Genomic DNA, 14,729 nt, shown 5'->3' on the forward strand with positions numbered 1-14,729 from the left:
GCTGTGAAGTAGACAGGACTGAGAAGCACCGCTGTAGGGCAACTGTTCACTTTCAAGTCTGATCCCCCACTAGTCAGCAGCGAACTACTTGTATTCTCACTATCTGTAACAACGCCTGCCACACTGTGGGCACAAGATAAATATTTGTGTCTGAAGAACATTTCTCCCACAGACTGTGTCTTTGGCATTTGAAATGGAACCACATACTATTCTCCAGTGGGTCTTCTGAACATAGTAAGTTAGACATACAGAACACCTTAGAAATTTCTGATCCACCCCCTTCCTTTTAAGGTGAGGCAACTCGGGCTGAAGGAAGAAATGCCATGGCTGAGGACATGTGGCACAACTAGAAAGAGCTAGAAACAGGCACTGGGGCTATCTCTCCACTCTGCCAGGACATCAGGAATTCCTACAGCACTTTCAGAGTCCGTATTCTTAGAAGCAAAAAGATCAGAAGGCAAACCTCATGCAGTGAAACATCTTTATGTCTCAATCCACCCACCCGTATTTTTCACTCCTTGTGTCAAGTTACTAACCTTTCCTGACTGTTATGTAATGGACTCATAAGGCATTCCTAAAGGAATTCATTAAGTTTTTCATTTTAAGAAATAATTATAGCAAGGTTCTGTAAGAGCCCCCAGAAACCATAAATATAATAAATACTTCCACTTTTCTTCTGGTTTAACTTAGATTTCCTGTAATATAAAAACCTCCCGGACAGCATTCTATTCCAAAGACTACAAAAGACAAGGACATTGAGGAAAACACACAAAACTGCAAAAGAGCCTCAAAGTCCAGTCATCTGACTGCAAAACCCAAATGCAGAAATAAAATGATCAATTGTGTGACGCTGTGAAAAAGGTTTTTTCAAAGCTGCCTTTGGTTCTGTGGTAGCATTACTGTTCACTTCAATTCACACTCACACCACAAATTTTTAAAAGGCTTTTCATTCCTCTTCTCAGCAATGCCCTTGACTATAGAGATGAGCCAAGGCTCAGGGAGAACGTGAGAGAGCTCAAGAGTGCACAGCGAGCTGGTCTGCAAATATGGAGTAGAACTTAGCACAGCAACTGAGCTCATGGCCTAGTTTTAAATCCAAACTCCAGCCCTCACTAAATATATAAACTTGGGCAAGTGACTTCTTCTGTAAAGTTACAGTCTCCCTACCTGTGAAACACGAGTAGGATGTAGCCTCAGAGGGAGCTGGGTGGACTAAATGTGTTGAGATGGAAAGAGCTAAGAAGAGTACTTGGCCCACCATAACTTCTCTATAAGTATCAGCTTATTATTACTTCTATCAATTCCTTAGAAGTCGCTTCACTTAGAAGAATGCCATAGCTAATGATTTCTCATTGTTTTTGAGTTACTTAGAATTCTCACAGTAACTTACATTTGACATGATGAACCTAGAAAATGGGACTTTACTCTTAATGGTCATTAAGGTTTTTTAATGTTTTTGAGAGACATTTAATGGTTTTTGAGAGACAATTTATTTTGAAAGAGAGAATGAACATGAGAGCAGGGTAGTGGGAGGGGCAGAAAGAGAGGGAGAGAGAATCCTAAGCAGGCTCCACGCTGTCAGTGCAGAGCCCAATGTGGGGCTTGATCTCACTAACTGAGATCATGCCCTAAGCTGAAATCAAGAGTCGGACGCTTGGGGTGCCTTGGCTCAGTGGTTTGAGCATCCAACTTCGGCTCAGGTCATGATGTCGTGCTTCGTGGATTCAAGCCCTGCGTCGGGCTCTGTGCTGACAGCTGGGAGCCTGGAGCCTGCTTCAGATTCTGTGTCTCCCTCTCTCTTCAGCCCCTCCCCCACTCATGCTCTGTCTCTGTCAAAAATAAATAAACATTAAAACAAAACAGAACAAAAAAGTCAGACGCTTAACTGACTGAACCACCCAGATGCCCTGGTCATCAAGGCTTTGAAAGATAACTCAGGTGCTCCTCTCTTTAACCGACCTGAAAAACAGAATTTGACAATATCTCTATGTGTAAAATAACCAACCTTAACTTTCTGGTATTGCTGGTTCAGATTCTCCTCAGTGGTTCCAACTTGTCCATCAACATCAGTTTCCAACAAGTTACCATTAACTTCATCCTCTTCTCCAATCGCTGACTTGCCATCACCTTCTTGAAAATGAGTCCCGTTCTGTTCAATTACCTGTCTCTGTCTCATCCCTGCCCTTTCTGAATCTTTGTCCACATTTGACAGCCAGTCCAAAAGGTTTTCTATTTTGGTTTTGCTCTCTTCCAGCTGCTTCACAGCTGCAACCTGGGCAGAGAAAGTTCACAGTAGGTATTCTGAATGCAGGCTGAGGCACTAGTTTTAAGATCATTTAACTTTAGAGTGGGGATACTAAAAGCTGACACACACTGAAAACTGAATGCAGTGAAATTAAACCTTACAGCAACAGGCAATTACTTGGAAGTTTCCACTGTCCTTAAAAATTTTAACTACAATTGATAAGTCCTCATGTATTTCCCAAGTAGAAAGTCTTAGAATCCCACTTAAAATTTTTTTTAAAAGTTAAAGCCAATTCTTTAAGCTTCTGTAGTATTTGGTCACTTACATAACTGGAAACCCAGAATTCTAGTCTCTGGTGCTCAGCATTGCTTACTGCTGCCTGGGAACACTTAAAAATTCAAGTGGCTGTTACACTAATCATTTTCAACAAAGCAACAGTATACCATATATTTGAATAAAGACCTTTTCAGTTTCTTCTTTGATTGCTGTTGTCACAACTTTATCCAGCTCCTTTTTTGACTGTTCTGCCTTCAGATTAAGCTGTTCACACTTTAACTTGGCTTCATTAAGTTTCTGCTCAATCAAAGCCTTATCTTCTTGTGACAGCTTTTCACCATTCTCTTTCAAGAAGTTCTCTGTATTTTTCACTATTTCTGCCAAAGCCTGTGCACTTCCTTGCATATCTTTCTGTAATTCCTTATAACACAAAACAAAAAAAAAACTTATTAAATGATTACCTATTTAATTCTTCCAGAGTTGTAATTCCAAAAGAGGGTGTGAGCAAGGAGAATCTAGCATACAGAGTTTGACAAAATATAGTCGATTTGAGCTGGTTACTTAAATCACAATATTTAACATAATTCGAAATCTCAAACAGCATTAAAGAAAGGTGTCAGATTTTCATATTTCACAAAGGGATATGGTTTATAAAACACTGAAAATAATGAATTTAATAATATAATCTATACAAATTGGCACACACCAGGTATTCTTACATCATGTGAGCACATTTATAAGAGCTTTTAAATACATGGTAGTATTATTTATTCAATTTCTAAACATTTTTTTAAGTTTATTTATTTTTCAGTGAGTAAGAGAGGGAGTGCCCGCACACGTGCATGCCTGAGCCAGGGAGGAGCAGAGAGAGAGGCAGAGAAAGAATCCCAAGCAGGCTCCACACTGTCAGCACTGAGCCCAACGTGGGGCTCGAACTCACGAAGCGTGAGAGCATGACCTGAGCCAAAATCAAGAGTCAGACGACTGAGCCACCCAGGGGCCCCTACATTTATTTTAATATATATCTCTACTCAGGATAAAAACAAAGTAGTTCTCCCAGTGAACTAACATTAACTTCTAAACCCCAAAGCTCTCTAAAATGCAATGTTTGCTTCTTTGCCCCAGCTGTTACAGCTCCTCTCAGTCTAGACTTCTTTATGGAATTTTTATTCTTCTCTTCCTCCTTTACTTTGCATTTTCGTTCTTCATATTGCACCGTTTGAACTTTCATATTATTTTTTCATATTTTTAATTTCAACCTCATCAAATTATTCTAAGAAGTATTTGATCATAATCTCATGGGTTGGGAGTTCAAGCCCTATATCAGGCTCCACACTGACAGAATGGAGCCTGCTTGGGATTCTCTCTCCCTCTCTGTGCCCCTCCCCTGCTCATGCTCTCTCTCTCTTTCAAAATAAATAAATAAAACTTGCAAAAACAGAAGCATTTGAACTGAAAGAGATACTAGTTATTAAGCCAATACTATGTGACATTAACTGTGCTAGTCACTTAATTAACACACAGTATTTACTTAACTCTTAAAAGCAATGAAGTGTGACCAATGAAGAAACTGAGGCTCAAACAGATTTGGTTATAAAGCTAACAGTGTGGAAGAGTCTGGGATTTGAACCAAGAGCTAACTAGTTACAATGAGAGTGTTCTTTCTCCTGATACCAATATAAATTATATCTTTACCTGCCATCACTATTTGTTCACTGAAAAGGAACAAATTGTAGAGAAAGAGGAAAGGAATAAGAAGGCGTTAAGAAAGAGAACGAGCCCAAATAAATGGCTATTTCACCTGATGTGCAAGTGAATGAGCTGGGCTTAAATAGATCCAAGTTTTAACTCCTCACACAAGGTATTTCCATTAGCAACCTCCTTTTGTATCTCCTTCCCTGAGTATCTCACCAAAACCAGTCAAGAAAATTACCTGGCTTTCTTGAAATGGAAATGTAACTCTTGGTATAAAGTTTAAAGCTCAAGCCTGGAGCCATCTAAGTATGTCTTGACTCAGAAAAGCTAAAACGATTTGGTAATAATAGCAATCAAACTTAACAGCAACATAGACCTGCTGACGCAAAACCAAATTTTACCTCCTGCTTGGACTGGTACTCCTTCAACTCGACCGTTCCATCTCCAATCACAAAGGCTTCTTGGTGACCGATCAGGCGGTTTTCAGTTTGGGTGAGGAGATCACATATCCCTTGGAGTTTCTCTTTGTACTCCTGCTGACGCTCTGCCACGATCTAAAGCGGGGCAAAATCAAAGCATCTTAAATGTGTGCACATGAACTATTGTGATTACTCCTAATTAGAACACACTTTGCAAGTTCTAATAGAAAAATCAGAACATATCTTGCAAGATTTTCTGAGTATGCTGTAAACATGATAGCAGTGGGGTAACAAATTGAGCAAGGTGACACAGAAAGTGAAAGCATGTCCCATATACAAAGGAGGAGATGTGTGGATGAAACTGCTCAGCAGAATACTGGCCATGCATATGTGTAAGAGATGGAACCTCTGACCGACAGGAAGAAACATTCCATTTTCTTAAGCTCTTGAAACCTGCGATACACACAATTAATTCTGCAAAAGGATATCAAAACAGAAGTTAGTTGTGATTTGTCTGTGAACATACTTAATACGTGTATATAGGTTATCATGCTAGAGACAAAACCTAGGAGCTTCAAGAAATAATAAAAGCATTTGCATGCAATATTTTTACTTAACCACTATGCCTAATTCCATTCCCACCCATTTGCTCATTATTGTTATGAGATGTAGTATTCTAATATAATTCACTAAACTAAGAGATGAATTTAGTAGGTCAATACTAATACTTGCATTTTTCACTTTCCTATTACTCATACACTAGTTATTCGTCTGATAGCCACTGATCATGTTTCCTAGGAGCCTAACACATACCAGGCAAGCACTAAGTATTTTATATTCATTTTTTTATCGATGCTCACAATCCTACCCAGGTAAGCACAGTGATTATTTCCAGTTTATCACTGAGAAAATGGTGGTTGAGCGGCTTGCCCTAGACCACACCCGTCTGGGTGCAGCTGAGACACACTAAGCAGTCTGGCTCCACAGCCCACACTTTGCACTGCCGTGGCATACTGCCTCCCAGAGGAAGAAGACACCGTAACCTTCTTTATCCATATGTTCATCAATTTATCGAAATTTCTGAGTACTTCCATATTTCCTACTACACAGGAAAAAAAAATCAAGACTCCCACTTGAAAACAGTAGTTTCAAGGAGTCACAAAAAATCAAAATTAACTATAGCATTATTATGGAAAACAATATTGTTGTATACTCCAGGATCTCTACATTAACCCTCTCCATTAACTGCCTTTCCATATTGCCTTTGCATATTACACCATGATCCTTAGGTATCCTCATTACAGGTTTCGCATGGAAGAACTAAAAACAAAGAATGCCAACTCGACAAAGAAAGTCAAACCTTCTGATCATCAAGATCTTGTTCTAGCTGTAACTGAGTCTCTAAACGTTCCACCTGGGTAGTTACTGATTCCTGTACATCAAGAAAACACTTCTGAGTTGTATTTAACAGCCTCAGCAGTTGTTTGCTTTGGTTGGGAGACAGGTCTTGTGCATATTCCGAAATGAAGAACTGTACATCAAAAGCCGTGGTCTCCAGCTGCACTTTGGTAGGTCCAAGGTCTTTTAACACATTCTGTGAACAAAACAGTACAAGGTACAAAAGGGAGCTAAGCCATAATATAAAGTTTACATCAATAATATTTTTAAAATATGTTTCTTATATCATGGACTGAAGGTTTTATTGACATTTTTCATGATTTGTTTAGTCAAAAATCTATTCATCACCTAGTAACAGACAGCAATGATAAACTTATTTCAGTACTATGGTAATTAATATTATATGGAAAGACAACACCTGTAAGAACATTTTAATCTTGCCTGCCACATTACATTTAAAACGTAACTCAACAAAAAACAAAGACCCAACTTACATGTACATGGCACGTTAAAGGGGGAAATCAACAGTAAACTATTACTTGCTAATATTTACAATATCCATGTATTTATGGTTGCTCATAAAAAAGCCAATGGAGAATTTGAAACATAAATTCAATGAGTTAGAATTTCAGTTTCTGACTCACCGGCCAGGAGCCTAAGCATCATTCATGAGGGATGCCATTCAAATTAAGAACTTGGGGAGAAAAAAAAGCCATGACAAAAGTGGCCAGTACATAAATACTACTTAACTATGATGTATTTATAAGAATAATTTAACTATTATGTATTTATGTGACTAATAAATAAATACAAATTTCAAGATGTAAGTGGTGGGAAGAGAGTGGTAAGGCAGTTGGAACAGCATCAGAAAGACATCCACAAAGTTGTGATTATTTTACAGTTGTGTCTATAACCATAAACGTGTGTGACACAAACATCTTCTAGAGACAAAGAAAGGAAATAATCATTTTAGATTTAGCAGTCACGTTTTGTTCTACACATTCGTTATTTTATTTATTTTTTAAGTTTTTTAATGTTTACTTATTTTGAGGGGTGGGGGGAGGAGGAGCAGAGAGAGGGAGAGAGAGAATCCCAAGCAGGCTCCACACTGTCAGTGCAGAGGCCGACACAGGGCTCAAACTCACAAACTGTAAGATCATGACCTGAGTCAAAATGCAGAGTTGGATGCTCAACTGACTGAGCCACCCAGGTGCCCCTACACATTTATTATCTTAAACCCAGAAGTTTTTAGAAAAAAAATTTTTTTTTAAAAACGGGGGTGCCTGGGTGGCTCAGTTGGTTGAACATCTGACCTCAGATCAGGTCATGATGTCACAGTTTGTGAGCTCATGTGGGGCTCTGTGCTGACGGCTCAGAGCCTGGAGCCTGGGCCTCTCTCTGTGCCCCTCCCCCACCCACACTCTGTCTCTCTCTCTCTCAAAAATAAACATTAAAAGAAATTTTTTAATATGGAGGTTTTTCAATGCACTTCATCTCATTTATTTTGATACTTGCCTTGAGAAGTTGCAAACTTTTCTTCACATGTTCAGTATCTTGAACATTCACAATCTCAATATCCTTCACAGATTTGTTCTTCTCTGATATCCAATGTGAGAACAACTCAAGTTTCTGCAGAAACTCTTCATGGGAAACTGCTAGTTTAGACTAGAAAATAAAATTGCGTGTTCATTTCTGTCAATCCCCAAATTTTGAATTCCTACAAAAAATGGTTCTGTTTCAAGGGCTAATAGTATGAAAATAAAAGACTTCACCTTATGACTAAATTTTCAAACAATCAAAATTCTCTTCAAGACTCAAATTCTGACTCAGCGTGAACAGTTTCAATGCCTACCATTTCAGAGTCAATCGCGAGTGTGACGCGTTTCATCCTTTCTGAAGACACACTGCTGAGGGAAGAGAAAGCAGTCTGCAAACTTTGGTGGCCTAGACTCAATTCCTCAAGCTGTTCTCTGGGGAAGTCACTGGGAAGGGAGTTTAAAAACTCTTCTGCCAACTTCATGTCTTTTCTTAAAATAACAGCAATTGGAGCCAATCCCAATTCAAATGTCTGCAAAAAATATATATCCCAGAACTATTCAGTGAGAAACACAAATATAACTATTATTTTATATGTAATAGCATATGTAGCATATTACATATTTAGAATATAATAAATAAAATAAGCACAATGCTTATTTTTTCCAAATTAACACCAGCTGACTACCATTCATAATAGGCAGCAGACAGTTCTCACCTCTAACTGTTTAAGTTGGTTCCTCAATGTTTCCAGATTATTATCCAGAGACTCCTGGTTGTCTAACGGGGGCTTCATATCTTGAAGTAAAGCCAAATACTCGTGCATTTTTGATGTGTGCTGTAAACACTGCTGTAACTCCCTGGAAAACTAAACACAAATTTGGACATGTTAAATCAATAGCCTTTACACAGTTTTTCAAAGCAAATAAAATAAATGGGATTATTCCCAAATGCTTCATGCAGCTACTGCCATTTGAAATGTAATATCAACTTACTTGTTCCATTGAGCTATCTCCTGAAGTCACTCGTTTTGACCCTGAAATACTTTCCAGATGTTCTGGGATATCATTGCATAGCTCCCCCAGTTTCTCATCACTCGGCAATGCCGATGCACACGCAGTCGGGTTTTCAAGTCCGGTATCTTTTAGGTTTTGTAAATTACGGGAACAGTGGTTTCCTTCTTCACCTTTAAGATCATCAAGAATGTGTGACTTTTCATCCACAACCTCAGAAGCAGTGGATGATTTTTGATTCAGGTCTCTGACCTGTTCTACTTTCTCTGAATATGTGTCAGCGAGCAGCTTATAGAAAATATTTTCAAGTTGCAATGGAAGTACTTTGGATGTAATACCTCTTTTCTCGAGCTCATACTCCATCTGGGTTAATTCTTTCATCAATTCAAATGCTCCAGTAATTTTCTGGCTATACTCATTCTGCTTAAGTATATTAAGGAGAAACTCAGACTTAAGATTGGCAATACAGAATGGATCATCTCTACTCTCTGCTTTTAGCTCTGGTGAGTTATTCATGGGGGAAACTCTAGAACAGTCACCAATTTTAGAATCACTGGGCACACTAGATGCTTCTTTTGCCAACTGTAATGTGTTTACCCTTTTAATTAAGCTTTGAATTAAAATTTCAGTGTCTGAACAGACTGGAGATTCTCCAACTTCTTGAGGATTCATAGGACCTTCTTCCAATCTACTTTCTACACCCTCAACAAATACTTGAGATGACTCAGGAATGTGAACCTCCTTTTCTTGGAGTCCTAGAGACAAAGCTTGTTCTTTTTGCTGCTGTTGCTCAATTGCTTCCATCTTACCGTGAATTTCTGAAAATAAGTAGTCCGTGCTTAAAGGGTTACTGGAGTTATCATTTCTTATCACATTTGTGCAGAGTTCTGGTGACACAAAATCAGTATTTTCCCCAAAGTCTTCCACGTTTTTAAGAGGAAAGATTGAAAGTGTGCTTTCATTCCTTTCTGGTGTGAAGTGACCAACTTCTGTTCCCCCTTCTGAGGCACTTTTGTTACTACAAAGATCATTCTGTTGGGCCGTCTCATTTAGAGCTGAGACTTCCTGGGTAAGAGCTGTCTTCTCTTTTGCATTATTTATTCCGAACTGTATGTCTTCTTTCACAGCAGGGGAAGCCATTAGAACACAGCTTGGTATATCTCCATTTGGTTTCAATACATCTTTTGCTTTTACATCTTTGGCACAATGTTTTAAATACGTGAACAGGTCAGATTCTTTGTCAGGTCCATCAGTGAATGAATCTTTCTCAGTATCTGTATTCCCTTCAGATAATGGAATGTCTGAAAGAATGTCATCACTGATCACTTTGGAAATTGAGGATTCAAATATCTCTTCAAGATTCTCAAACTGAACAGGACTTTTGTTGACCACTGTTTGTAGATTCTGTGGTTCATCTGCAAGAGTTACAGTTGTTTTTTTCAGGCTTCCTTTCACATTATGTTCTTCACTATCTGTGACTGGTGGAAATGGAAATTGATCATTCACTAAATCAAGAGTCTTCCTTGTACTTTCACCAGGCAGAGGTCTGAGAGACCTACTCTCTTCTTCTAGCCCTTCTCTAAGCACATCTCCTTTACCTGAGCACATTTTATGAACATATGTTTCATCTTCTATTAGTATACCATTTTGGTCACTGTTCTTTTTAACTAGGCCTCTTTCAGGTACTTGATGATCTTTGGCACTTACACAGGCTACGGATGACAAATGGCTTTCCTCAGCAGGTTTTCCTGTTAAATCAGGCTCAGGACAAATGATTTTATCAAAAGGAGAGGAGTCTTGAACTGGTACATTCTCAAAATACTGATCTCCACCTTTCACAGTGTCAGTAGACTCTGGCTCTTGAATCAACTGAAACTTTACATTCATGGGATCCTTATCTACTTCAGAAGTTGAACAGGTATTAGTATTATTTAAAACACCTACAGAGCCAGAGGTGTTTTCTGATTCAGTGTCTTTAGTGATAGTCAGCAATATATCCTTAAGAGCCATGTCATGATTCAACAGGTCTTCTTTGCTTTTTCCAACAGCCTCGGGTGTACATTCTGGAAGGTTGCTTCTTTCAGTAACTAAGCTATTTTTACTAGTTGATTCTAGTTGTAAAACATTTACACTTTGCTGTTTTTCTGAACAACTGTAGTTGTGCGCTTTATCCGGGAGAATTACTTTAGTAACACTTTGATTTTCATGACCGTTTTCCTTTTCACTTACTGTGGTGGCACGCAGCTGGCTATTCATACCCTCATCTTGGTATGGGGGCTTTCCATTTTCACCTTCTACTCCTTCTTCACTGTCACCATCATCATCACCATAATTGTCATCATCATCCTGATCATTACTGTCACATACATAATACCCATAACTTTCTTCACTTTGCACAGAATCTAAATGCTCAGTATCAGATTTAAATTCTTGTTCAGCTATATGTTCTTCTTGTCTCCTCCAACACCCAGTGTCATCAAATGTTAGAGAAGCACGGAAGCTCTTTTTTCCCTCTACAATTTCATAATCAGCCAATGAGTCACACTCATCACCTTCAAGGCTGTTTGCGCTTTCACTTTCTGATACAGTTTCCAGCAACTGTCCATTGTCCTTGTCTGAGTCAGCTGAATTTGAGCGTACTCTTTCACCAGAATCGAATTCAGCTTTCTCAGTACCTGTGAGAAAACCCTGAGGAGACCGTGTGTCCTCCCTCCCACTTAAGCTATCAACCAGTGCTCCCTGGGTCACCACAGAATTTTCAATCTCTTTTGAAACATCATAAAAAACATCACCAGGCGGAGCAGCCCCATCATTTTCCTCTTGTAGTGTGGCATAGTCCTCAGGCTGTAGACAATCACAATCATCACCTTCAAGAAGCAGAGAATCATGGTCGTCGTCTTCAAACAAGGGGGTATCATAAAAATCATCATCACTATCTGTGTCTGTTTCTGTCACACTGTGCTGATCATCCAGCAGTGACGTCTCATAGTCACCGGCGCAGATAGTTTCTTCAAGCAGCGATGTACCACAGATACGAGATGGGTTGGCATTATCGGTGTCACCCTGTGGAGTTGTGGCACAGGAGTACTCTTCCACTTGGGACTCATTTTTCCCGGCTTCAGGTTTCTGCTGAGAAGCAGTGTGCGGTTCTTCATCCTCACCATAAATATCTGAATTATATTTATCATTGTGAGATGGTACCTGAGGATCACTGTCACCTATATTTAAAGGATTTTGTTGACAGTGTTCTCCCTGTAAACTGATATTGATAGCTGCAATTCCCAGAAACTGGTCTTGAAACTTTTCTCCCATTCTTTGACCCGATAACATGGTTTGGTCACTGAATGACAAAGTAGAGTCTTTACATTTGTTTCCATGGCTCTCTGTGGTATGTAAATCATTAAGACTTTCCTGATCATTCCTCAGTTTATCATGACTTAGCAAGGCACTCAGCCTGGGAGAATAGTCAAAGGTTGTCAAATCCCTGCTTATATTACCTTCATTCTCTTTTTCATTCAAATCACTGGTTCTACTAGTTTTTGATTTCATAATAGGATTTGTTATCGAGTCACTTGCAAAGTTTTGAGTATGTTTAGAATGACTACATTCACCTGCATCTTCATTTATTCCAACTTGACTTTGATTTTCACAGTTTTTGTTTTCAGAGTCTTGTCTAAGCATGCTAACTGGTACAAGTCCAGGCTGTGTTAAGCACGATACAGAATTGGGAACACGCACACTGGATGAATTCTTAACTTTATGATCAGTTGCTATTATATTTGCCAGGTTTTCTGACTGATGAAATTCACTACTGGTAATGTTATTTCCCATTTCATTAAACTCTTCATCTATGGCATTCTTTCTCTCCTCAGGGATTTCTTTACACTTAGGTTCTCTGCAATAACATTTATCAAAACTAGTCAGTGAAGCTACACTGTCATCCCTTCCTCTACTTGGAGCATTATTCAGAAATACACCAGGGAGTCCTAAGACATCAAGACATTCTTTTACGGGTGTGTCCTCAAATTCGGCACTAGAGCCTTCCAGTAGCATACCAACAGCTTCATTCAAGTCTCCATCGTATAACAAAAGCCTCTGCCCTGTGTTTGCATCCATATAGCTATTTATCATCAAATAAGACAGGAATAATTTTTTAGTTTGTTCTGAGCTCTGAGTTGCCACTGGCTCTTCTCCATCAAAAACATCCTCTTCTTGCCTGTAATCATGGACTGTGGATGGTTGGAATTTACAAAAAGAGAGCCATCTTCTGGCATTTTTACAAGCTTCTAAATCTCTCAAATCTGGCATTTTATCAGGCAGTATTATACTTTTTAAAATCGATGCCGTGTTATTATCTATAATTCCCAGCTGCTTAGCAACATCCAAACCAATGACTTGAGAAGTTTCTGGAATATAAAGAGCAGCTATTTTCTGCCTGCCATTCAGGATTTTGTATGCCAATTCATTTGTAATCAATTCTTGCTGCAAGGAAGAAGATGTAGGAAATATTTCACCAGAGTGAGGCCAGATGAGTCCCACATAGCCTCGCTGAGCCTCTAGTACCAAAAGAGCACTGCTCGAAGTTATGAGATCACACTGGACTGCTTCATCCACGGTTAAACGTTTAGCAGGATTTGAGTGGATGATTCCACCTGTTTGAACCTGATATGTGAGAATACTGTTAGCCGTGTCTCTGTCAATCACCCCTTCCATCAAAGCTTCTTCAACAGTCATTCTCTGACCAGAATTGCAATTGATCAGACCTCCAGAAAGCAGCTGTGCGCCTAATAACCTAAACATGGTTTCCCGGTCTATGAGACCTTCATGAGCCGCCCTTAAAATGCTTATGTTTCTTCCACATTTTAATGTTATTCTACCTCCTTCTTGTGGTCTCACAGGTAGAAGCCGCATCCCAGTGTTTTCCTGTAAAATACTTCTCTGTATAATATCTACTAAAGACACCTTCTCAGCGGTGCAGGGGTCAATAAGATCCTTACACATATTTTGCCTCTCCAGGACTTTAGAAAATAACGCTGAAGAAACCAAGTTCTGTTGGAAAGCCTTCTGTAGGGTCAGCTGTTCTCCGGTGGCTGGAATAACTAGAAAGCCAGTGGAAAGTAGTATCTCAAGCACTCTGATGGCCATAGATTCTGATATCATGCCTTGAGCCAAAGCTTCCAGCACTGGAATTGTGGTAGATGACATGGTGGAAATGATCTCCTTTGCTTGATTTAGTTCTTTGAGTTGGCATAAAACTTGTTCATCAATAAGGCCATGACTTTCGGCATCTTGGAGGTCAACGCATTTTCTTAATTCTGGTGAAATCAGACCAGAAATCATCAGCTGTGTCTCAAGCAACCTGATTCCTGTGTCATAGTCAATAAGGCCTCTTAAAACTGCCTGAAAGACTGACAGGACTTCTCCAGTTGTCTCATCAATGGTGCCTGCAATCACTTTAGCCAGCTGAAAGGAAAATACAAAATTCTCAGGTCAGTGTGTGAGCCAAGGGTGGGCAGAATTTCATGAAACTTAGTTGGTGTTTTTTTTAATAAATAATACACGTCAACATGAAAATCCTCTACTTACCAAGGCGCAGCAATGCTGTGAATGTTAGGCAGCTCAAATGCACAAGTGATCTATGTCAGTGATCTATTCAACAGCACAGGATGTGATAAAAGCTTTGAAAACAACATGCATCTGTGAATTGAAAACTTAATATTGTGTACATTAACAAGGTTAGTGAGGACACAACAGAGTAAATGATGATAGTGAGAAAACAGAACACATACCTAAGAAGGCAAATCATGCTCTCTGCAACTGGGTGGGATTAGTCGACTGACATGAAAGAGAGTATCAAACCCCATGCTATTGATGTTTACAGCATACAGCCCTTGTTCGCAGACAGTAAAAATGAACCAGAAAAATTGTTACATACCCCCAAAATGTGACAAGTAGTGTGTAAAGTATTCCAGGGAGTAAGGAAATTGAATATAAAGATAATTTTTTCAATACTGAATATTGTATTGCAAATTGTGAACATGTATTGTCACGTTTCAAAAGTTTAAGGACAGGCCAAATTTTAAGCGATTTCTGTTATATTGTAAGAAGATGCTAGGGCATCCTCACCATGGCAAATGGCCCAGTTTC

At 39.1% G+C, this 14,729-nt stretch overlaps 1 protein-coding gene and 1 long non-coding RNA gene across 28 annotated transcripts in view; one reads left to right on the plus strand and one right to left on the minus strand.

The window, feature by feature from the left end:
• The window catches only part of DST (dystonin), a 503,266-nt gene that overhangs the window by 128,133 nt on the left and 360,404 nt on the right, over window positions 1-14,729 (minus strand). For 21 of the 27 annotated variants that reach the window (XM_045057678.1, XM_019830761.3, XM_019830760.3 and 18 more), the window contains 8 exons: window positions 8,565-14,045; window positions 8,288-8,437; window positions 7,886-8,101; window positions 7,549-7,698; window positions 5,996-6,229; window positions 4,618-4,770; window positions 2,708-2,941; window positions 2,006-2,272 (listed from right to left, as the gene is read on the minus strand). In XM_045057678.1, the coding sequence (XP_044913613.1) occupies window positions 2,006-2,272; window positions 2,708-2,941; window positions 4,618-4,770; window positions 5,996-6,229; window positions 7,549-7,698; window positions 7,886-8,101; window positions 8,288-8,437; window positions 8,565-14,045 (6,885 nt within the window). The remainder of the gene's footprint in view (window positions 1-2,005; window positions 2,273-2,707; window positions 2,942-4,617; window positions 4,771-5,995; window positions 6,230-7,548; window positions 7,699-7,885; window positions 8,102-8,287; window positions 8,438-8,564; window positions 14,046-14,729) is intronic. The other 6 variants (XM_011282416.3, XM_019830766.3, XM_023254073.2 and 3 more) reach the window with 1 other exon arrangement.
• LOC109499715 overlaps window positions 1-14,729 on the plus strand; it is a 32,845-nt gene that overhangs the window by 14,743 nt on the left and 3,373 nt on the right. The gene's annotated exons all lie outside the window — the stretch shown is intronic.

This window comes from Felis catus, chromosome B2, assembly GCF_018350175.1.
Source record: "Felis catus isolate Fca126 chromosome B2, F.catus_Fca126_mat1.0, whole genome shotgun sequence".
NCBI classification, from domain to species: Eukaryota; Metazoa; Chordata; class Mammalia; order Carnivora; family Felidae; genus Felis; species Felis catus.